This window comes from Hippichthys cyanospilos, chromosome 17, assembly GCF_059441005.1.
Source record: "Hippichthys cyanospilos isolate Australia breed blue-spotted pipefish chromosome 17, RoL_Hcya_1.0, whole genome shotgun sequence".
NCBI lineage: Eukaryota > Metazoa > Chordata > Actinopteri > Syngnathiformes > Syngnathidae > Hippichthys > Hippichthys cyanospilos.
In genome coordinates, this window is record NC_142385.1 from 10,560,858 (window position 1) to 10,583,307 (window position 22,450).

The window sequence follows — 22,450 nt, forward strand, 5'->3', positions numbered from 1 at the left end:
ACTGGAGTAGCCACATTCTACTCAAATCTACAGTTACATTAGAACAACACAATTCACATCAAAGTAAAAAGTTGTGCGCAATCCTGTGTCTCGACGTTGATCGGGAAAATTAAAGTCAAAGACACTACGTGTTATTTTGCCTTTTTTTTAAGAGGCAAAAACAGCACTCTAATATTGTGACTGATTAAAAAAAAACTGTGCTAACAATCAAATTAAAACATTTAATGCTGCAATACAATGTGCTGCTCCTTGTAGTGTGCCTTGGCCACTAGGAGGCAGCACTGCATAGACACAAGTGAAGAAGAATTGAGTTCTTCTTCTACTATTATGATAGATAGATAGATAGATAGATAGATAGATAGATAGATAGATAGATAGATAGATAGATAGATAGATAGATAGATAGATAGATAGATAGATAGATAGATAGATAAAAAATGATGTGCCTGTGAATATTATTATTATTACATGTGTCTAAAGTGTTTTAAAACAGCGACTTTCAGTGCAAACCATTAGCATGTCATTGGGATTTTAATTTATGTTAAAATGTAAGCTAAGTGGGCTGTGTTTAAGACAACATAGTTTGGTTGTTGGAAATATGCAGTATCTATTTCTCTTTGTTTAATTTGGCAGTAAACCTCAACTGGGAGTGGCATTACACAGCTCCAAGTCTTTTTTCCGATAAAATATTTGCCGTTTGCCAAACTGCTGTTAAATGTAAAGTGAGTTGAATTAGACACTCTTCTATACTACTTTCTGTGTCTCCATTTTGACTAAACGTTCGTTATTTGCGAAACGGTTGCTTATTGTGAAGTGAGTTGAATTGCAGCGTATTTTTATAATACCGTAGACTTTTTCTACAGGATACCTCTGTGCAGGTGTCTGTAAAATTAGTTGTTTTTAAATGCAAGCAGCTACGTCTGTGAGAACTGTTACATTTTCTGTCCACATAAGTGTAGACTTTCAATGCTAACCGCTAGCGAGCATGCATTACAATTTTCCACGATGTTAGCATTATGCAGGTGGGTCGTTCCTAAGGCAACATTTGTGTATTTCATTTATTGTGAAGTGACTTGAGTTGGGTTTAATAGCGCAGCGCTAAAGTTAATGAGCAGATTGATGTAAATAAGTTCAAATGCACCTTCATCTTGGTTCTCTTTGCTGTCCAGACTCCTCTGCCGAATCTCCAGCTCAGCCAGTTCTCCGAGGATCTCCATACCGCGGTGGACCAGAGGGCTGGGAGGCCGGGCTGCGGGCGCGGGCGCGTGCAAGGCATCCCGAGTGGCGCAGAGGGCGGCGGCAATGAGAAGCTCCAGGCTCCACATGTAGGCTCCTTGCTGCTGGGCTGCCGTGTTTCCAGAGAGCGGTGGAGGCCCATCTGAGGATGGAGAGGGAGAGGGGGAACCTTCCGGCTCTTCCAGAGCGTCGACCACAAGTTGTTCATCTTGATTAGCTTGGTCTTCCTCTTCTTTTCTCTCTTCGGCAGTTTCTCCCAGGACAGTGCGGTCTGATGGCTCACACTCCATTTTTTCTCCTCCAAGCTCCTCTTCCCCGCATTCCTTCTCAACCTCATGGTCTTTGGATATCTCAGCTTGCTTAAGGGCTTCGCTTGCGGCCGCGGCAGGGCCGGTTGGATCCGAGCTGGCATCCGGGACAGAAGTCGGCGAAGGGCAAGGCAGCAGGCCAGAAGTGGTCTTTTCATGCTCCGCAACAGAGCAGCCATCCCCTTGACTCGCCTCCCCCTTTTCTTCTGCGGGTCCACTGTGGGATTCCACCACTTCACAGTCTCCCTCCTCCTCCTCCTCCTCCTCCTCCTCCTCCTGCTCCTCTTCTACTTCCCTCCTGGTCTCATCTTGAGTGAGCAGCGGGATGTGGGGAAGAGGCTGGAGAGACTTTGAGTCAGGCTCCGCCGGCTGCGCTTCCTGCGAGGCCTGCTCAGCCAAACGGGCTTCGGGCGGCGAGGGCCCGGCCTTGAAGCCCATGGAGAGCGGAGGGAAGGCGTAAACAGGTGGCAAGTCTGGTGGAAACAAGACAAAGGGGAATGGAACTTTTCTCGCAAGGAGGACAAACTAGCACATTGACTATTTACAAAAGAATCCAACAATCTTTAGGGGGCGAGGGGGGATTTGTATCATCTGTTCATTTTTCATTTTTCTTTTAAATGTATGGCCGTTCAGCTCTGGCAGACAGGATGAAGAATGTGATTAAAGTTGGCATAATACACTGACAGCAGGGTGCAGATGGAACAGTGTGCGAATGTTACAGTATTCTATGCTCGCTTTGTGTGTGTGTGAGTGTGAGAGCCGAGTGTGAGCAGGATATTGATGACACTCTGCCATTTCCCTGTGATTGCAGCACCAGCCCTGTCACCCATGCACTCCTATTATTGATGGTATCCCTCCACCTCCTGACAATGCAGCCAGATGAATGCATATCCTTCCGCCTGTACTTCTCAAGGACCCCTGAAGGGGAAGGAGGGCAGGTCTCACACACGCACACACGCACACATTCACTTTGAGGGTCCATATGCTATCCCTGTGACCTTAGCAGCTGGCCTGAGACACAAAAACATTCTAAACCTTAAGGGATCCACACTTTGGCCATTCCCTGAAGTAAAAGTTTTAGTAGTTTAGTTTTAGTAGTTTCAATGAAGTTTCAATTAATTTAATAATGTATCATGCACGGTTAATAGCTTTAAAAGCACATTTTACCACTTGCTTTTGAAAGAAAATGCTCAGCGATCAGGTAACAACCAATCACGACTCAGCTTGTGAATGTTTAAAAGTATTGATTGTAGGGTAAAAAATTAATTATGTACAAAATATTTAAATTCTACCATTGAAAATTGCTAAATAGGTTTCAAATCCATTTAATTAAAGGTGAAGTCTATTCAAACATTTTCTTTACAAATAATTTAATACTTTTTTAACTACTACTTCTCAAAAATCCACAAATGACTCATTTTTATAAATCCTGCAAAGTGGATAAAGCCTTATTATGATTTTCCTGAAGTTTAGTTTCATGCTATAAAGGCAATGCAAAACGCCACCAACAAGCTAACAGTTAGCTTCCTTAGCTGCAGTTTAAGAATCCTTAAAGAGCCTGTTAAACAATTTAAGAACAGTAATATGTACTATGGACCTCCAATAACATCAGCATGGCATTATGATTAATATTGAGTTTCTAATATATGCATTAATAAGCTCGAGGGCGGCCATTTTGCCATTGACATCACAGCTGCCAGGATCCAGGACATATCCAATCACGATTCACCTGTTTTCTGAGTTTCATCATGTGACATTGGCAAGATTAGCCGTGATTGGCCATTCCCTGAGAAACTGTGATGCCATTTTCAGCCAACGGCATGTGACAAAATGGCCGCTACCGAAAATGGATAAAAACTGTGCGGATTTTGCTGCTTAATTTACTATCCGCACATGCAATATTAAGTCAAATTCTGTTTTTAGAATGGTGAAGGTGCATTGAACATATTAGAGATTTTTTTTTTCCAACTTGATCACTGGTTTTGTCAGTATCTACAGCGCTACAAAAGCACGCACTTGCTGTAACAGGGATGTGCGAGAACTGAGGCCAGGGATTGATATTTCAAAGTATCAAGTACTTGTAAAGGACGCCGATATCAGCCGGTGATACTTGAGGCAAAAAATATAAAAAACAGACATAGGTTAGGTCTTTTTCAGATTCTTTGCAAAGATTCCTTCTAATAGCCCGCCAGCATGACTGCTTTAGAGTGCCTCGTTGTCAATGTTAAAATTTTTTGAAAGCTTAACTTTTTGGCTGTTAACAAGATTCCTCTCTGCGGTATGTCACATTTAGAAGACCTCTTGTTATTTCCAACCATTTAAATCGGCAGCTGCACTCCCCCCACTCCTTTGCCTTCATTCTTTCTCCCACCAAAGCTCTCAGCTTTTATCAATTAATCATTAAGTTTCCCACTCACCGGGCTCCAGGGATTGTGGGTAGTCCTGAGGTGGCTGCCCCTCTCCCCTCTCGCTGGTCCTCTCCAGGCCTTTGGTTAAGAGCGACGGCGCGGGGCTGAGTGCCGGCGAGCGAGGGGCCGCCGCAGCCGGGCTGGGGGCGGGGGGCAGAGGATTGGGCGGGTGCGTTCGCCTGGAGGGGGAATGGTAGCACGGAGACCGCCGGCTGCCGGGACACAGGCCCGGGGACGTCTTTGGGGGGGGCGGCGTGTGCGAGAAGGGTTTGGCCACATGAGAGGACGACGACGAGGTTCTGGATGCTGAGGGAGAGTCTTCGAATGGAGCGGCGTGATCGTCGTGTTTTCTCTGCAAAAAGAAAATGGAGATTTGATCATCGGGAATTTTCATTCTGCCAGCTGTCACCAATGAAAGTCCTAATCATGGATGCGTTTCAAAGTGCTGTTTGAAATCAGGGAAGTTGCAGGAGGTAAAATTTCCCTCGGGCTGTCCCATTAGCCACAGTGGTTATTAAAAGTCTACACACCCCGATTCAATTGTCAGGTTTTTGTGATACAAATAAAATTGATACTCTTAACAACAAACCCAACAAAATAGAACAAGCTTTTCATTGGGGTAAGTAAAAATAAAAACATGAACTAACTTTATGATTGCAAAAGTGTGCACACCTGCTTAAAACCGGGGACTAACATTTGAGCAATTTAATAGCTGTTGGTGGAGCCCAGTCAAAAGGGACTTTTGAATTTTTGATGATGATGATGAATGTGTTAAAAAAGAAAAAAACAACAACATTGAAGGAGAAGCAGGAAAAATTGGTGAGTATGAAAACATTTTGGTCAAAAATAACCCAATTATGTGGCATAGGACAGACCTAATACTTCTTTTATTGTTTATGTATAATCTCTTTTACTAAATGACCCATTCCATTTTGAGGTTTGTTTAGTGGAACACTATATGGAAATTTCGTCGGTCCTTTTATGTGCACATATGACAACAGTCTCCATCTTTTCTTTTGCACAGTAAATTTGGTAGCGTACATTTTATTTATTAAATGTCCATTTAAAATACATTTTAATTATATTTTATAAAATGTCTACATTAAAAATACATTTTATGAGTAAATATGGTTAAGTTTTAAATATATATATATATATATATATATATATATATATATATATATATATATATATATATATATATATATATATATATATAAAAATTGGACTAACCCAACATATTTACTGTGTCATAATAACTAACAATAATCTATCTTCACGTTGTCATTTTGTTTAGCACATTGTACCTTTATGTTTATTAAGTTTTTGATGAATGAGTGTAACATGAAGGCTCGCACGCCGCTTCTACAAATGTAATCCCGTTCTTTATGACGTCATTGACTATGGCTGTCGGAGCTGGGTTTTCAACGTAAACGAACAGCTGCTGTATTCTGCTAGCTGTAAGGTTTGCCCGTTGACCAGTACCACAAATACGGTTAGCATTGCTTTGTCTCACATTTTTTGAATTCTTCTCTAGCACATCTCATGAATGACAAAAAAAAACAAGTGTTTGAGCAGGGCTATGCTGACTTTTTAAAACCGCTATATCTAGTTATTTTGTTCAAATTTAGGATTAATCGCTTTTCCACTTGGATATGTACTTGTTATATTGCAACAAGTATCTTTCCCGCCATGCGAAGAAATCAATTTTTTCTGCTTCAAAGACCATCTACTGTAGTACCTGTCCCAAGGAATGGCGTTGCAAATGCTCCATGGCCCGTTGCTGTTGCAGCGCGTAGAGCTCCTGTTGCCGTAGGAATGACGAGCGGGAGTAGACGGGGTGATGCTGCAGGTGAGGAGGGGGCCCGCGGGCTCCGTAGACGGGAGGCCACAGACCCGATTGCTCTAAAACGTCTGCGAGACAGACAGGAGAACCGGTCCGGAGATCAACTTGAAAGCCCCACGTAATTTCTTTATGAAGAAGTGAGCCAGATGTGAGGGGGGCAGCATCAAAGACAAGTGTGTCACAAAGGTGCTCTTTGTTGATGCTCAACCGAGGCCATCTTCCCAAAAGCTCCATTCTTTTTTTGTTTTTTCACCCCGACTATTCCGAAATGGGCGGTATTCTGCCAAGCCCCGCCCAGTCCTTGTAACACACACACACGCGCGCTTACACACATATGCTTTCCTTGGCTGCTTTGTCACTGGGAACCTTTGTTCTGCGAGATTAGCCTGAGCGGGCTAATGTTTCCCAGGGGAAGGGTTCAGTGGATGCACTTCCCTTCTCGGCGGGAACTCCCACGGAGCGGAGCGAGGGAGGCTGGAGATAATTAAATTTCACAGCCAGTTTGCAAAGAAGCATCGAGACGCGCAGCCACGCATGCACATTCTTCCTCCTCTAGCGTGGCTCGGACGTAAAACGGAACCCTCAACGCCCGGCGCCCTCTCACGTCGGTCCAGACATGACGGCGCAACTCAGTTCGGATACACGCGCGCATACTGGCAAGCCGGAATCCCGTCACGAGAGAGATGAACGTCAGTGAAATCGCTTTGCATAATGCCGGGCCCATGCTGCTGAGGGCAATGGAAATAGCTGCTCCTATTAACGAAGCCGTAAAACACGCTCCCGCTGACAGAGGGACTTAGTTGAGCATTATATTATGATTAGCCAATGATACTAAAACTCCGAGGGAGAAATGACGGCGGTTCCGTAAGGGCGAACGGAGGGAGAGGGAAGGAGGTGTGTGCGTCGGGATGTACCGAGGTGGTGGTGAGGCCCGGGCTCTGTGGGAAGGACCATCAGAGGGGAGCTGGGATCTTGGGTGAGGGAGCCGAGCACGGGCTGCAGAGGGCTGGCTAGACCCGGGGGGAAACTGGCGCTCATCCCCACGTGGTTGAGACCTGGGACAAAAAAAGGGCAGTGGTGCTTTCGGCGTGGGTTCGTCCAGACCGTCTGCTGAGCGGAAAAGTCTGCTCTTGCAAATTTGGGTCAACAACTGCAAGATCTCTTCAATTAAAAAAAAAAGGTTCAATATGTATCTTGATATCTTTTAAAGCGGAACTCGCATCTTTTAAATCAAATCTTGTTTTCAAAACGTTTTTTTTTATACCCCTAAGAGAGACCATAAAATGAAAAACATAGTATATTTCACGTAAGACTGAAGAGGTGAATGTAGGCAGCAGGATATGACAAAATCTTTTGCTAACTTTCTTCATTTTTACATTTTGCATCCTTTTTCGCGTGTTAAACTGTTTTGAGCTACTGACAGCATTTTAGTGTTGCAATTTTGCTTGATGAGAGCAATTCATGAAAATCCACAATGTAAATGCTGTATAATATTTTTGACATATTTTTTAAGCCTTAAAAGACTGATATCACATACTTCACCACCATCTTATGCTAATGATATTACACACACACACACACATACATTTATATCTATATAACAATACTATATGTGATACGTTTTCACAAAACTAGGCTTATGTTGGCACAAATAAAAATTGAGATATTGATATTATTATTATCATATATTACAACTCTCTATTTAATTCCCTTAGAAATAATATATAACATTCAATAACACCAAAACCACCCAAGTCCTGTTTTATTTAAAAAAAAAAAAAAACTATACCACTGGTCTCTCCCCACATGTGGATGTTATTTTGTACAAATTATCTTATCTTATTTTGTACAAATTATCTTATCATATCATATCATTATATCATATATTATCTAAGTGTTGGAAATGGCTTGCTGTCTTTCAGTAGTAGTACATAGTAGATGTAGAAGATATAGTAGATATACAAGCACACTACATTATAGTATACTGTATATAAATATGACAATATAATTGAATCATAAATGAGAAACATCAGACTCACTGTATGAATGCCCCATCCAGAGAGAGGGACTTCCTGTTCTCTGCATCCAGTGGTGGTGAGCCGGGTGAGCGTGGGCAGGGTCAGCCCCCAACTGACTCGCGCCTCCGGGCACCAAGAGGTGAGAGGTCAGGTCGCCGTGGCAACTACTCGAAGGGTGGATCCTGGCAAACTCCATGCGATCTTTGCTGTCCCTTTTCACCCAGTAAACAAAAACAACTTTTGTCATTATCCTCGTGATTTGTCTTCGCCACTATCGCCATTATGATCATTATCATCCTTGTGATCTTCATTACCACGACGACCATGAGCGACAGCGACGGCGGCCGCCATCGTCTTCGGCATTCGGTCTATGAATTCTTCTAAACTTTTTTTTAAAACCCATAATAGAGACACATCATAAGAGTGTGTACTTCAGAGACATTTATATTAGTCCCCAGCATCTCAGAGAAAAAGGCAGCCTAGGAGATAGTGTTTGCATGTGTGCGCGTGTGTGATGGGGTGGCGCAGAAACGCTACATCAAAGGCTGAGTGGAGTAAATGGAGTGAGTGAGGGGGCGGAAAGAGACGGCGAGACTCAGACCAAAAGACTTGGACAAAGAATAAAAGGACTGCGAGGAGGGAAACAGATTCTACAATGTGCATGCGGAGAAGTTTTCATTCATGCTTTGCTGCGCGTACCTAATGATCAACTCTCTGTCCCTGTCCAGGTGATGAAGACTGATCTGATCCTCGGTCATCCTCTTCCTCTCCTCTGCCTCCCGGCCGAGTGGGTACATTGGTCGGGACGGCCCTGGAACACAAATGCGGCTAAGTGCTTACAAGCCCCGAAGAGGAATGATCACCAAAAATCTTTGGTTTCTTTGTCGCGGCGCTATCTTCATGCTAACGAGCTAGCGAGAACGTCTGTTTCTGTGGCTGCATTTTCACAAAAGCGGGCTTATGTCGCGGGGATTACTTTTGAGTTATCGCCGATCGTACGAATTTTCGTCAATTTTTGAATTTTCCTAAACTGGGGGATTTCTACAAAAACAAACGATTTGGGCCATTGAGCTAGACACATCTAACAAAAAGTGACAATATGTAAGAACGTTTTTCATTAGAATTAATGAATTATTATACATTTCAAACACTTGCAAATAAATGTGTTCTTAACAACCAAGAGTATGTTTTAAATATAATCGTGAGTCTAGTTATCATTAAATGGCACTCCTACAGAGGAAAAATTACACATACTTCCTTAAAAAACAAACAAAAAAAAACACACACTAGGAGGTTAAAAATAAACATTTAAATAAATGATCAAAACAGGTTCAAAACGGCGCCATGCGTTCATTCCTAAGAACGTGCAAATGGATTTTATTTGATGCAAAAGTTTACATCAGGGACCCATGTGACCATCGACACCCAGGGGTTAAGGTCTCGCATTTCTTTTCCAAGCAGCCAAAAGGTTCAAATTGTAATTGAAGTGTATGAATATAAAGTATCAGCACCACTGAAAGATGAATGTGCCAAAATGTTAGTTTTTCTCAAAACTGGGGATTTCAACACTATCATCCAAATTGCTGTAACTGTCCATATATTCACGTATTATTTATCATTTTGAAAAGAATTAAGTGTAAAGTTCGAATATATCAGTGTCTCGATTTTCTTTTTTAAAGACATAATCCCTATTTTGTGAAAAAATCATCACAATATTATGTATTTGTTTGATTGATCAGGCTAATTCCCTTGCTACAATGGGCAAATACATGAAAAGCGGCTTTTCCGAAAGATTGATTATCTTTAATATCCTCGGGAACTTAACAGAACTACGATTCTTTGTAAAACCTAAGACAATTTTTAGAAGGCCGTTTGAACGGAATAAAAATACGGCATTCATCTTATCTATCTACGGTGCAAAATGACAAGCGGAGATGTCCTCGGTTTTGGTGCGCTTGAAAAATTCTCTGCAGCGTTATAATTGGCTGGCCTGTTGAGTCCCCAATTAACATCAAACGGACCAAGAAATGGAGGATCCACCAACAGCTCGGGTTTCTTATAACGTAGCCCAAAGGCCCAAAATAGCATTAATTGACTTTCGGTGCGATGAACATAGACCACGCCTGACCTTTCATGCTGGGCAGCACTCTGCCCTGTCTGCTGTGTCCAGGGGTGTCGTCTGGAGAACGATGGGGGGGCCTGGCCACCGCTACTGCAATACCCACCGGAGGCTGCCTCACCTCCCCTTCACCCGCCTCCCCGACCTCCCTCCCGCCTTTGTCGGTCTTGTCCCCCTCGTTAGAGGAGCTTTTGCGAGGAGGGAGCGACTGTTTGGGTGGATCTTGCAAGGAGCCGCCGCTTTTGCCTCCGCCTCGTTCGCCCTTCTCTGATCTCTCGCCGCCCTGCTTGAGGCAGCCCAAGCCTCCAAAGGGGCTCCGTTGGGGCAGCAGCAAAGGCTGCTGGGAGCTGTAGTTCATTAAGCTCTTCATGGCGCTGCCCTCTCCCGCGTTCTGCGACGAGGGATGGGATAGAGGAGCGGTCTGGTTGTTGTCTTTGTTTGAACCTGTGGTACAGTGTCCCCTTATTTCGCTAACGCCAGCGGACGGATGACGGGAGTCTTTCCTCTGGTCCTCTTGCGATCCTCTTCGAGAACCCCAGCTTGTCGCCTGGCCATCTCGTCCCTTTTCTTCAATGCCGTGGCTGCTGTGTTGCTGGTGTCGTATCCGAGCGACCTTTTGACCTTCCCTCTGAACCGCCGAGCCCGCCCTCCCATCAGATTGAGATCCCGATTGAGAACAGTCCCTGAAAGGCGGAGAGCCGTTCTTGGATGCGGACCACCGTCCGGCCCCGAGGTACGTCCCCTGGGCGTCCGGTGGAAGCGAGCGCCGGTAAACATCCTCCACAACTTCCACGTCTCTGAGGGACGAGGCTGTTTCCTGGCTGCAGGATCGCAGCTCAGACTGAGAGCTCGCACCGGGATTGTGTTTTTGAAAGTGCTGCGTTTGTTGGCTCCAGTCAGGAGATTTGTCAGCCTTGCCGTATCCCAGCTGCTGCAAATGCGTTTGGGATTTCTCTTTCTTCTGACAACTGCCAAGGCGAGTGAGGTGATGAGAGGGACTTTCATAAGATCCATCTCCATTCTTGTCCTCCCCTTTCTTACCGCCGCTTCCTGCTGCCCGACTCTCGGGGGTTGCCAGATCTCCCGGCGCTCCTACGGAAGGGACAAAGGTTGCGCCTATGACTTTTGCGTCCCTGCTGGACCCCGCAGAAAGTGGCTCTTTGGAGGGCACGATGGTAATGGGCGCCGGGGGGCAGTAAAACTCCGGATGGGGATGGTGTTGTGGGTGAAGCCAGCTTCCTACCACTGTTGATCCCATGTGCAAGGTATGAGGAGGGGGCGGCGGGGGTGGAGGAGGAGGCATGGAGTAGGAGGCCACAGAGTGCGGAGGTGCCAAGATGGCTGCGGCAGCAGCCGCACCTCTTCTGATACATTCCGAGGAAGCGCTTGAAGAGTCACTGATCCTCATATCCCCGTTTATGGGTTCTTTATAGCAATGCCTACTGCCTCCCGAGGTTTTACCTGCTCCGCCCCCGCTACAGCTGCCTAACGTGCTCCCCTTTTCGCCGGAGACAGTCTCGGTAGTGGAAACGCTGGAAAGTTTACAGGCACTCAAATGTTTCCCTCCCTGGCTGTCACTGTCTCTGGGCTCCTTGTGACGCTCCAGAGGGTGTCTGGAATCCTCCTCCCTGCTTTGGGGAGCGAGGTGAAGCAGGGGTGCATGGGAGGGGTGCGGGTAGGCTTTATGGTGGAAGCTTGACGGCGTGGCGGCGGGGCTCGTTTGATGATGCTGTAGATGATTTTTTTCTTTGTTTTCCTGGTGGCGCTCTTTGCTACCAGATCTTTCCTTCTCCTTTGATAAGGATGCGACAGCTTTCTCGCCCGCGTCCCTGCCGCTCTTGCCCCCTCCTCCGCTACTGTCCGTCTCTCGGCTGCAGGAGCCGAGCGGGTGGCCAGTTCTGGCAAGCGGGGAAAGGCTGTGATTGGTGGAGAGCAGCGGGGGCTGGGTTGGAAGGCCTCTCAGGTAGAAGTGATCTGTGAGAAGAGAGGACATGGCTTGAACTGTTACAGTCAATGGATTCATTTGTGCCATGAACCCTCGTCCGTCATTGTGGGTTCACATATTTCAAGCTGGACCAAACTGAAATCACATCTTAGTCGGTTTATTTTACCCACGCTTTCGCTTTAAGTATTGGTGGCTAGTATCAGTATCCACCCAGTATCAGTATGCCCGGTATCAGTATTTGCCCATCCTTATTCAAGTAACTTTTTGGAAAACACTGTCATTGTTCAAAAGAATTAAAATGCATAAAAATGAGTGGTTAAGAAGTAGTGACCAGAGGCCCTAATGCAATTGTCTAAATTATTCCACTTTTGGGGGAAAAAAAACAAAGCTTTAATCATCTTTGGAAAAAAAGTGAAACAGCATAGAAAGTTAAAAAGATACTGTACAAAATCTATTTTTAAATCTGTTATTATTGGAAAAAATCTGATGTCTTGAAAGCAAAAAAAAAAAAAAAAAAAATCCTATTTCTTGAATTATTTAAACACATTTATAATAGGAACCACTTATGGTCCCCAGAGGTTATAAAGTGTATTTTTTGAAAACACTGTCACTGTTCCAAGAATAAAAATGCATTAGAATCAGTGATGTTATGAATTATTGACCTACCAAAGCCTCTATAATATAATTATCTCAATTATTCTACTCGGAAGCTTTTTGGAGGGATATTTTATGTTACTGTATTTATGTAATTTTTTAGACCTAGGAATTACTGAAAATATCTGATGAGTTGAAAGTAGAGAAAAATGTATTTCAGTACTTTTCTAACAGGGATCATTTATAGGTTCATCAAATGTTTATGTTCCTCAAGGGTTCAAAACTAAAATTTTCTGGGTTTTTTTTCGGGGGGGGCGGGGATAGATTGAATGTATTCCAGTTAATTTAATCAGAAAACAATCAATCAAGAAAACAAGGCAAGCTCTACGAACGTACCTTTTTGAGTTTCATAGAAGCGGTGCTGTCCATATAGACTGTTGTTATGGTGATCCAACGGACTCATGGGAAGAAAAGGGGAGGCAATACTTCCTGAATAGCTGGGGTACCCTGTCAGAGGGAAGGGGGGGAGCATTGACATTCAGCAGCTCTCTAAACATACAATTTATTTCTACAATCTATCATGAAATTGCCACTTTGTAAAACAGAAAAGAAAACATGGCTGTGTTGGCTTTTGCACTAACATGCCGCATGACTTGACATTATTTACAGTGGACAAAGCGGTGACAAAAACCACAGCAGGCAGCTACCGCCAAATATTTGCAGCATTTAACCCGGCTGAATTGGCTTTCTTTCTTTACCCCGAATCCAAGACGGATCAGTACGAGCCATCGCTCGTAGGAGGCCGGCGGGACGTAAATGCTCGTTCCACTCTATTCCCCGTCATCAAGGACATGAAACTGCATCGTGGAATCGCGGAGCAAGCGAAGATGAAGCAGCGACGCACTATGCAAGAGGCGCCCATCTCCACATGGAGGGAGGGGTCAAATTGTGTTTGTGCGGGTGCTCTTTTCTTCAGCAGCTGGTTTCATGTCCCACAGAGTGTCCTTGCTGGCCCGTTAATTGGCAGCCGTTTAAAGTTTAATGGTGGTGGCCAAAGTAAACAGCACTCCATAAAAACTCATCCTACGCATTCCACAGTTTCACTGCAAAACCGCCGACACCCCCTTTTTTTCGGCTGCGGCTTGTGTGTCTGTATTTGGAGGAGAGGGGTGGGGGACATGTAAATGCACCAACGTGTGTGTGTGTGTGTGTGTTTGTGTGTGTGTGCGTGATTACTCTGAATGGTTAACAACCAGTGAATCTAAATGGCAACAATTAGCCAAAAGGCTCTATCAGCCATCTAAAGCCAATCCCCCGAGTAATGACAAGTGATAAAATTCAGGAGGGTGGGAAGAAGAGAGGAACAAAGAGGAGGGATGAAAAAAAAAAAAAAAGCAGGTGACCAAAAGGACGAAGGGTTAGAGATTGAATAAATGACAAAGCGGGAGCGCGAGTAAAAGAGACGGCAAAAGAAGAGGACCCGTCAATATGAAAAGACCGTAAAGCCATGTTGCTGCCGCGAGGCATTCAGGGAGGCAAATGTGCGTGCGTCATTTGGGATGGGAGATGAAGGGAGGAGTGAAAAGGGAAGCGGAGAGCTTTGAGACGGAAGAGATGAGAGGACAGCGGCCAAGAGAATAAGCATAGGAGTCTTGTAACAAAGACAGGTGCGTGTGTATGTGTGTGTGTGTAAATATGTCATACAACCGGGCCCTGTGTGTGTGTGTGAGCGTGAGTGTGTGTGCCGGCCAGGTCTCTCCTCTTTGTGCTGGCTCCACACTCCGCTCTCTGGACAGCAGCCAGCTGGCAGCGGGCCCGGCGGAGCTCCCTGGCTTGAATTCTTAAAAACAATCATTTGTAGTGCGCCGGCGTGCTGGTGAATGCGAGTGCGCGCGCACACACGTGTTGGGAACATCAAAAGCTGAACCGGCGCAGACACAAAATCTGTCTGATAGGCAACGCACACGCGCGCACGCACACACACCACATGACCGCCGCTGCTCCGTTGCCATCCCGCCGTTTCTTCTTTCTACGAAGCTGATTTATAAGACAGCCACTCCAGGAGACATTAGTGCTCATTTCCAGGGCTTAAATGTTACTATTTATTGCCAGATGAACTCGAAATGAGACGCTTGTCTCGTTTGGGAACGGCAAGTCTGAATCAAACTTCTGCGGTCCGGCGGTTTTATTCACATTCGTCAAAGGAGTTCAAACTACATCCGTCGTGAAAAGGGCCACAGAAATGGAACTTCTTTCCACTCTTTTGCTTCTGTCCACTCAATCGAAGATGTATTCATTAACCCTGTGTTACCGATGTTTTGTTACTGCTGCGTTACAAGTAATCATCATCGGTTTGGATCACACAGGGGCGGATGTATTTTTAATTTTTTTTTTTTTTCCTTTTTTGAAGAGTCCAGACATTTTTGGGGGGGGCTAAAAAGGGGTCCTAAGTAAATAAAGTTACACTTTAGGTAGTAAAGTCAGTAAGTCAAAAAGTCATATTTTCGTCAATAACTCCAAAATAATATCCGCGACATAAGCCTGCTTTTGTTAAACTGCATCACATACATGGAGTCAATGTGAACATTTATTAAGTTTTGATTTATAATGAAAAAGTCAATCGAAAACTGTTTTTTTTTCCGCACAAAAACCTGTTCTTTGAAGCTAGCTCGAAATGGCATCGTTTTTATGGAATAAAACTAGACAGAACAAAAATATAATAGAGAAAAAATATAAATAGAGTGCATCTGTATCATAAAAAAAGTACAATAAGATATAGATCCATACAAGTAGGCAGTGGAAGTCAATATTGACAGCGCAGCTCATTTTGAGCACCATCAGTTATCAAATTGATTTCTTGCATCAATGCCGCATCGATTATTAAGTAAACAAATTGATAGATAGCTGACTCGATTCTATTTGAATCCACAGCAACAAGAACTGCCATATCAAGAGTTCTTCCTTTTTTTTTTACTTATTTATTATTCACATTCACAAATTTGGGGAAAATATGTCCAATCACACCTGAACGCTAATTTTAAAAATTTCAGTTAGGCATAACTTAAGTCTCGTGTGCACAAGACATGTCTGGAAAACATACACTGAAAAGTACAGATAACCTCGTCAAACTCATTGTTTGACCACAAACGGTTAACTGTCAAAAAACGACAGTGTGTGTGGATCTTTCTGATCAGGAAAGGGGCGGTTGGAGGTCTGTTAGCCCACATGGGGGGCCCCTGGGCAGGGCTGGGGGGTGGGGGCGGGGGGGGGGGGGGGGGGGGGTGGAGGGGAGGCTGCCTTGAAAGAGCATGTGGCAAATCAGGGTAAAGTTTCAGTGTGTGTGTGTGTGTGTGTGTGTGTGTGTGTGTGTGTGTGTATATGCACATATATATATATATATATATATATATATATATATATATATATATATATATATATATATATATATATATATATATATATATATATATACATATATATATATATATATATATACACACACACACACACACACACACACACACACACACATATGCTGTCAAGTGCTTGAAATATTTGCAAAATCTTCCAAAAGTAATCAAGATTAAATGCATTTCAACAATTCTTTTCTACATAGGTGTGTGCGCATGTCTTGAATTGGATAGTTTATGCAGGTGCTACGGAGCGGCGAGGACACACCTGTCTTTGAGAATGAAAATTAAGCCTACCATAAAGTATATCATTATGTTTTAGGGTCAAGTCTCGGTTTGCGGTTAAATGCCGTCCTCAGGAAATGAATGTAAGTCAATGTAATTTCCTCTGTAGCGATGGAAATTCTATACGTGTGTGCGTAACGAGGGTGTACGACCTCATAAAACCCTCAAAGTGGGTCAGGGGGCGAAGGATGATGAGTGAAAGGAAGTCAATGTAAAACAAAAAAAAAAACTTTTTAGTGTACATGTTCACGGAGATATTAAAAGCCATCTTTTGTCAACTCCGCCAGATGAGTTCAGCGTGTATTCGTTTTAAGTAGCGTGATGTGAAGCATCACAGCATCATGCGTGTTGCCTAAACCACTTAATAGCTTCATCGCCATCTAATCCCATAACCAAAATCTTGGATTAACCAGAAAGCAAACGCTACACGGGCGCCTCACCTTCATGAGAATGAGGGAACCAGATAGGGGAGGCGTTGGAATGGGGTCCGGCCCGATACGAGGGAGAGGATGGGGAGGAAACGGGTCCCGAGGGGTGAGGCGGGTGGGAGGCCGGCGACCCCAAACTGCTGGACAGGAAGGAACCCATAAAGGAAGCACCTGAGAGACAGAGGAAAAAAAGGTTAGAGGTTACACTTGTGAACATTGCTGATTAAATTTGGCTCTGGAGAAGAATGAAAGCATGTTTAATTAGGAGAACAGATGTGCAGACAAACATCCTCTCAAGGAAAATTGAATGGCAAAACGCTGCATTGTCAAATTCATCCTGAAAACGTAGATTTCTTTTTGTGAAAAAAAAAAAAAACTGTATATGATGAAACGATGAAGTGAAAAAAGTAGTAAAGTTGAAAAATAGAATTCTATGATCTGCCCTTGAGAACATTTTCTGTGCAAACTCGACTTGTTCTGCAGATGTCCCAAATTCACATCAGATATTTTCTCTTATTTAACTCAAAGTGAATATTAAAGTACCATCGAGCAATTAATTAAGATAGATAACATTTTAAACAATATCGTGTGGGCACGTAGGTTTTAAAATTAAAATATTAATGTCACTTTCATCGCCATGGCAACCCTGGAGCACTTACATTAGGGCACGATTATTGAAGGACAACTTTGATGTTGTGTTAGGGATAGCATAGCTGCTAATGGAAAAAAAAAATCTAAAATCACTTTTTGACATAGTAGGTAAAATGATCACTATGACTTCACAGTAGGCGACATTTGTTTTGGGTTTATATCTTTGACTCCAAATTCATTTTTTGATCAATCAACCCTTTAAATAAACATTTGTCGAGTTCATTACTCAATTTAAAATGGACTAAAATCGTCATCGCCCAGAATGACTTGTGAAAATCAAGATTTTCGTTTTGGGTTGTATTGCCAAACCTTATGAGAAACCACCGCGCTTGAGGAAAAGCAATCAAGTTTAGGCGTACAAGATCTCATTTATTTTTCACACACTCAAGGCAGTGAGGTGAATTTCTGGGGTAAGACTAAAAGGTCAACAAAGGTCAAGGGGAGATAGTACTATCAAATCGAAATGACTCAATAAATATGTATTATGCAGGGTACAAAAAAACCTACAAAATTCTATTCCATCTGTATGATTTTTTTTTTTTCACTTTTTAGGGGGCATAATCACCCAAACTGAGAAGTGGAATCAGTGAGAATCTCAGCCTCATGATATTCTTCGCTACATTTCTTTGCCGGCGCTGGTTGAACACGCTGAGCACTTGACAAGTCTTTCCGACAGAAATCACGCAGGCGGCGCGCACGCGACTAGCGCCGGCGTCGCAGACGAAGCGGCGAGCCGACGGCTGTGTTTAGTTTGGCTGGTTTGAATGCATCCGCACTTATCAGCGCGCTCTCATTTGGAGGAACAACCTGAACAGTTGTCGGGGGAAGGAAGAAACAAATCCGCAGGGAGTCAGGTAATTAGTCGCTGGATGGGGAGACGGAGCAAGTGCGGCGGGCTGGGTCGTTACCCATAAACACCGCCTCGCCGAGACAATTACCACAACAGTTCGCATCAGAGCGCCGAGCGCGCACGCACGCGCGCTTGCACGAGAATGCGTGTGCGATACCTTCACCTCCAACGCGCCCGGGCGGGCAGCTCTGTCTTTTCTTTATACTGGAAATAGTCTACGATTCTGATAACCCACCAATCAACCGATTAATTAAAATAACACAAAATGAATAAGATAACTTCTTTTTTTGGTTCTCATTTAACACAATTATTAAATATTGATTCAAAAATTTGGGTTGTACAATACTTTGTTCAATAGTTGTTTCATTGTAATGGGTTGAAAAATTGGAAAATACCAATTGGAAAAGGGGGGTGCTTATTTACCATTGGCTAACAGTTAGCCAATAGACAGACGCTAACCTGAGCGCAAAAAAGCCAATGCGCCACGCTTATTCGTTGGCACTCATGTCACTCACTAGAACACAAACACTCATACAAACTCATGCACATATCTTTTCCGTAGAAAATGCACAGCTATGAATTGCAAGTCATTTCAGATCATAAAGCGTCCGCAATCCGCATCATACATCTGAAAGAGGATATACCAAAAAGCGAGGATGTTATCAGAAAATTCAAAGTTCAAAGTCTTGAAAATGAACTGAAAGTCATTACAGCTTCTAAAGCATCGTCCATATCATATATCTGAATGAGGTGATACCAAGATATGCAAAGATGTTATCAGAAAACTCAAGCTACTAATTCTTGAAAATGCATAGCCGTGAACTAAAAGTATTTTTCTGGAATATAAAACATTATCCATATCATAAAGTTGACTGGGAAATTTCCAAGATGTGCAAAAAGGTTATCAAGAAATTCGGCTGTTAAGTCTTGAAACGATGTGAGTTGAATGTAATTGCATGTCATTAAGGATCATCCACATCATATGGATGACTGAGGAAATACCAAAATGTGCGAGGATGTTATCAGAAAACTCAAGCTACTAATTCTTGAAAATGCATAGCTGTGAACTGAAAGTCATTCCAGCTACTTAAGCCTTATCCACGTCATACATCTGACTGAGGTAATACCAAGATATGCAAAGATGTCAGACAATTCAAGATATATGGTCTTGAGAATGCACAACTATTACTGTAACTAAAGTTATTTCTGGAATGTAAAACAGTATCCACATCATTAAGTTGGCTGGGAAATTTCCCAGATATGCAAAAAAACATTGTGAAATTCAAGTTATTAAGTCTTGAAAATGCACAGCTGTGAATTGAATGTCATTGCAGGTCATAAAGCATTCCACATCATAATGCTGACTCAGAAATGTACAAAACAGTTATCTGAAATTGAAATTGAAAGCATGTTTTGAAAATGCTGTATGAATTGATTTATTATTTTTGCTCTTATGATGATCTGATTGACTCATTCATTGTTAAAAGCATCTTTTTTTCCACCGTGTGTAATTCCTGTAACAACCCTAAGCATAAGACAACAAGGAATTTGGCAGAACTTTCCCATCTTGATCTATTTTTTTCCACTCTGTTCTATTTTTCCTCCCCATGTTGAAATATTTTGGAAGAATCTTCTGTTTGTGTTGCTTTTTTTTTTTTAACTTGAAGCTGCAAACCACACTTGTACAACAGTAGATCAGCGGCCTTTCAGCCAGTCATAATAAAACACAGCTCATATACAGTGCGTCTCGGCCTGGTTTCACAAGGCCCCCTGGCTGTGCGGGCATACACACACGCACACATGCGCGCGCACACACACACAAGCGCGTCAAAGGGAAAATGATAGACTGTCTGTACCTCATCTTTTACGACGTACAACAGAAAAAAATAGTTCAGTATTTAGCTACTCAATTCAGCCCATATTTAAAAGTTAGGGCCATCTTAAAATGTCTTCCAAACATATAAACGTTCATGTTGATGAAATAAGTCAATAAAATGTTTAATTCCAAACACTTAGTGATTTCGATTAGCGAGCTTCGAGTTGAAATACTTGAAGTGAAGGACATTCCACGTCTTAAGGCATCATCCACATCATGATGGTGACTGAGAAGATATAAGTATGTGCAAAGACGTTATCAAGAAATTCAAGCTGTTAAGTCTTGAAAATGCACAGCTGCGAATTGAAAGTCATCCCAATACATATAGCATAATCCTCGTGAAACAGCTGACTGAGAAGATGATGTGCAAAGATGTTATCAAAAAGTCATTCCAGTTCATGAAGCATCATTCGCAACATACAGCTGACTGGGATCAAGATTCACAGAGATGTTATCCAGAAATTCAAGCTGTTAAGTCTTGAAAATGCAACGCTGTGAAATAAAATTCATTCCAGGTCATAACACATCAACCCTATCATACAATTGACTGACAACATATCAAAAAGTGCAAACTGTTTTAAAGAAATTCAAGATTTTAAGTCTTGAAAATGCACAGCTGTAAACTGAAAATCCTTTCAGGTCATGAAGCATTATTTGCATCATACAGCTGACTGAGCAAATTCAAGCTATTCAGTTCAGCCAAATTTCAAAGTTAGGCGCCACACAAACATATGAAAGTTCGTGTAGTTTAAATAAGTCAATAAATTGTCAGTCTAAACACTTTATTGATTTTGGTTATTGAGTTTAATTCTCCGAGTTAAAATACTTGACTCAGAAAATATCAAATCACGCAAAGATTTTAATTAGAAATTCAAGATGGAAAATTAAAGTCATTTCAGGCCATAAAGCATCATCCGCATCATACAGCTAACTGAGATGTGCAAAAATGTACTGAAAGTAATTTCCGGTCATAAGGGCGTATCCGCATCATATAGCTGGCTGAAAAAATATTAAGATGTGCAAAGATGATTTCAAAACATTTTAGCTATCAAGTCTTGAAAATGCACAGCTGTAAAGCATTATCTGTATCATAAAGCTGACTAAGAAAACACAAAGATGTGCAAAGCTGTTCAGTTCCGTTTAAGCTATTCAATTCACCCCATTTTCAAAGTTTGGGAGATATTTTAAGGTGGTCCTAACATATAAAAGTTCTTATTGATTTTATAAATCAATAAAACATTTTATTCCAAACACTTAGCGATCTTGATTAGTGATCTCCCAGTTGAAGTACTTGATAATACACAGCTGCGAACCGAAAGTCATTCCCGGCCTCAAAGGCATCATCCACATCATGAAATACTCTGCATTCTTCCCAGTGGCAGCTCCACCATTCTCTCTTTTTTCCCATTGACTTATCTCCATCTATTTTCCCTATTTAGGCCCTGTTCCGTTTTTCCTGTCACCGCCCACCCTGCCTGAGTGCCCGCTCGCTCTGTTTTATGTTGGCGAGTTGAGGAGAAAATCAGATTTGCCCACTTCCTTTGGCCCTCTGATATGGAAAATCATCTGAGGGTCCTAGCCGCTAACGCAAACCTTATTCCTGTGCGTTAGCCCCCGCCCCTTCGTCTCTTCCTGCCCTCTGTTTCCACCTTTGTTTTCTCCTGATCCCAACATTCCCTTTCCATCTGTCACCCTTACATCCTCCCGTTGTTTCCCAGACTGCCGAATGACGAATGCGAAAACGGCGTGCGTGAAACCGACGCGATATGTCAAAGAGGGCCCCGCGTGAGACGCAAAGACGAGCGAAACGAACGCACCCTAACCCCGCTCAGCCGGGCTTTGTTCCTCACAGACCGCAGACATGCACGCGCTTCAAAAATAAATAAATAAATGCAAGGCTGACCCAAGTGAACCTGAGATTATGTGGTGCATGTTACTATACATGTTATTTGCTTTAAACAGAAATTGCTGTCTGAGAAGGATGCTATATTGAGACTCCATAGTGGTGATTAAACGCGGCCCACTCTCCCACTTGGCAGCATGTGATGGAAGCGTGTCAATACAGACTCGCCGAATCCTCCGATCAGATGCTGACAACCCGAGACAGCTAAAAAAAAAAATTTGGACTTTGTGTTCTTTTTCATTTCTTCAGATGCACAGACGGTTTGATTAGTTGATTTGAGCTTGACAGTTCAAAGACTAAAGCTTGTACGGGACCCGCAGGTTCAGCTGCTGAGCATATTTTTGGTATCATCATGTTTTTAGGAATTTTTGATTCAAGTTCAATATAACAAATCTGTACATTTAGTACTAGTGTCCTCAGGAGAGGACATCCTGGACTTTCCAATGTGTTTAGGTGGGGTGCAATTCAATTGGCTGTCTTGCTAGGATGAAATGGACACAGCTGTGGATACAAATGAATAAGATGGGTCTCAGGAGGATATGTGGCCCCAGTAGTCGAAACACAGCATTCCGA

The 22,450-nt window shown here is 42.9% G+C and overlaps 1 protein-coding gene and 1 long non-coding RNA gene across 3 annotated transcripts in view; one reads left to right on the top strand and one right to left on the bottom strand.

Moving 5' to 3' along the window:
• bahcc1b (BAH domain and coiled-coil containing 1b) overlaps nt 1-22,450 on the bottom strand; it is a 63,764-nt gene that overhangs the window by 21,565 nt on the left and 19,749 nt on the right. The window contains exons 3-11 of the mRNA XM_088438883.1: nt 16,610-16,768; nt 12,871-12,981; nt 9,945-11,909; nt 8,516-8,627; nt 7,838-8,028; nt 6,713-6,853; nt 5,694-5,866; nt 3,962-4,304; nt 1,142-2,017 (exon numbers count right to left, since the gene is read on the bottom strand). Coding sequence (XP_088295009.1) covers nt 1,142-2,017; nt 3,962-4,304; nt 5,694-5,866; nt 6,713-6,853; nt 7,838-8,028; nt 8,516-8,627; nt 9,945-11,909; nt 12,871-12,981; nt 16,610-16,768 — 4,071 coding nt within the window. The remainder of the gene's footprint in view (nt 1-1,141; nt 2,018-3,961; nt 4,305-5,693; nt 5,867-6,712; nt 6,854-7,837; nt 8,029-8,515; nt 8,628-9,944; nt 11,910-12,870; nt 12,982-16,609; nt 16,769-22,450) is intronic.
• On the top strand, nt 5,350-9,320 carry LOC148409620 (uncharacterized). 2 transcript variants are annotated; one of them, XR_015868380.1, is made up of 4 exons: nt 5,350-5,447; nt 5,677-5,804; nt 7,858-7,955; nt 8,545-9,320. It is a non-coding gene; the product is annotated as an uncharacterized LOC148409620 (long non-coding RNA). The 2 variants fall into 2 exon arrangements; XR_015868381.1 differs by lacking the exon at nt 7,858-7,955.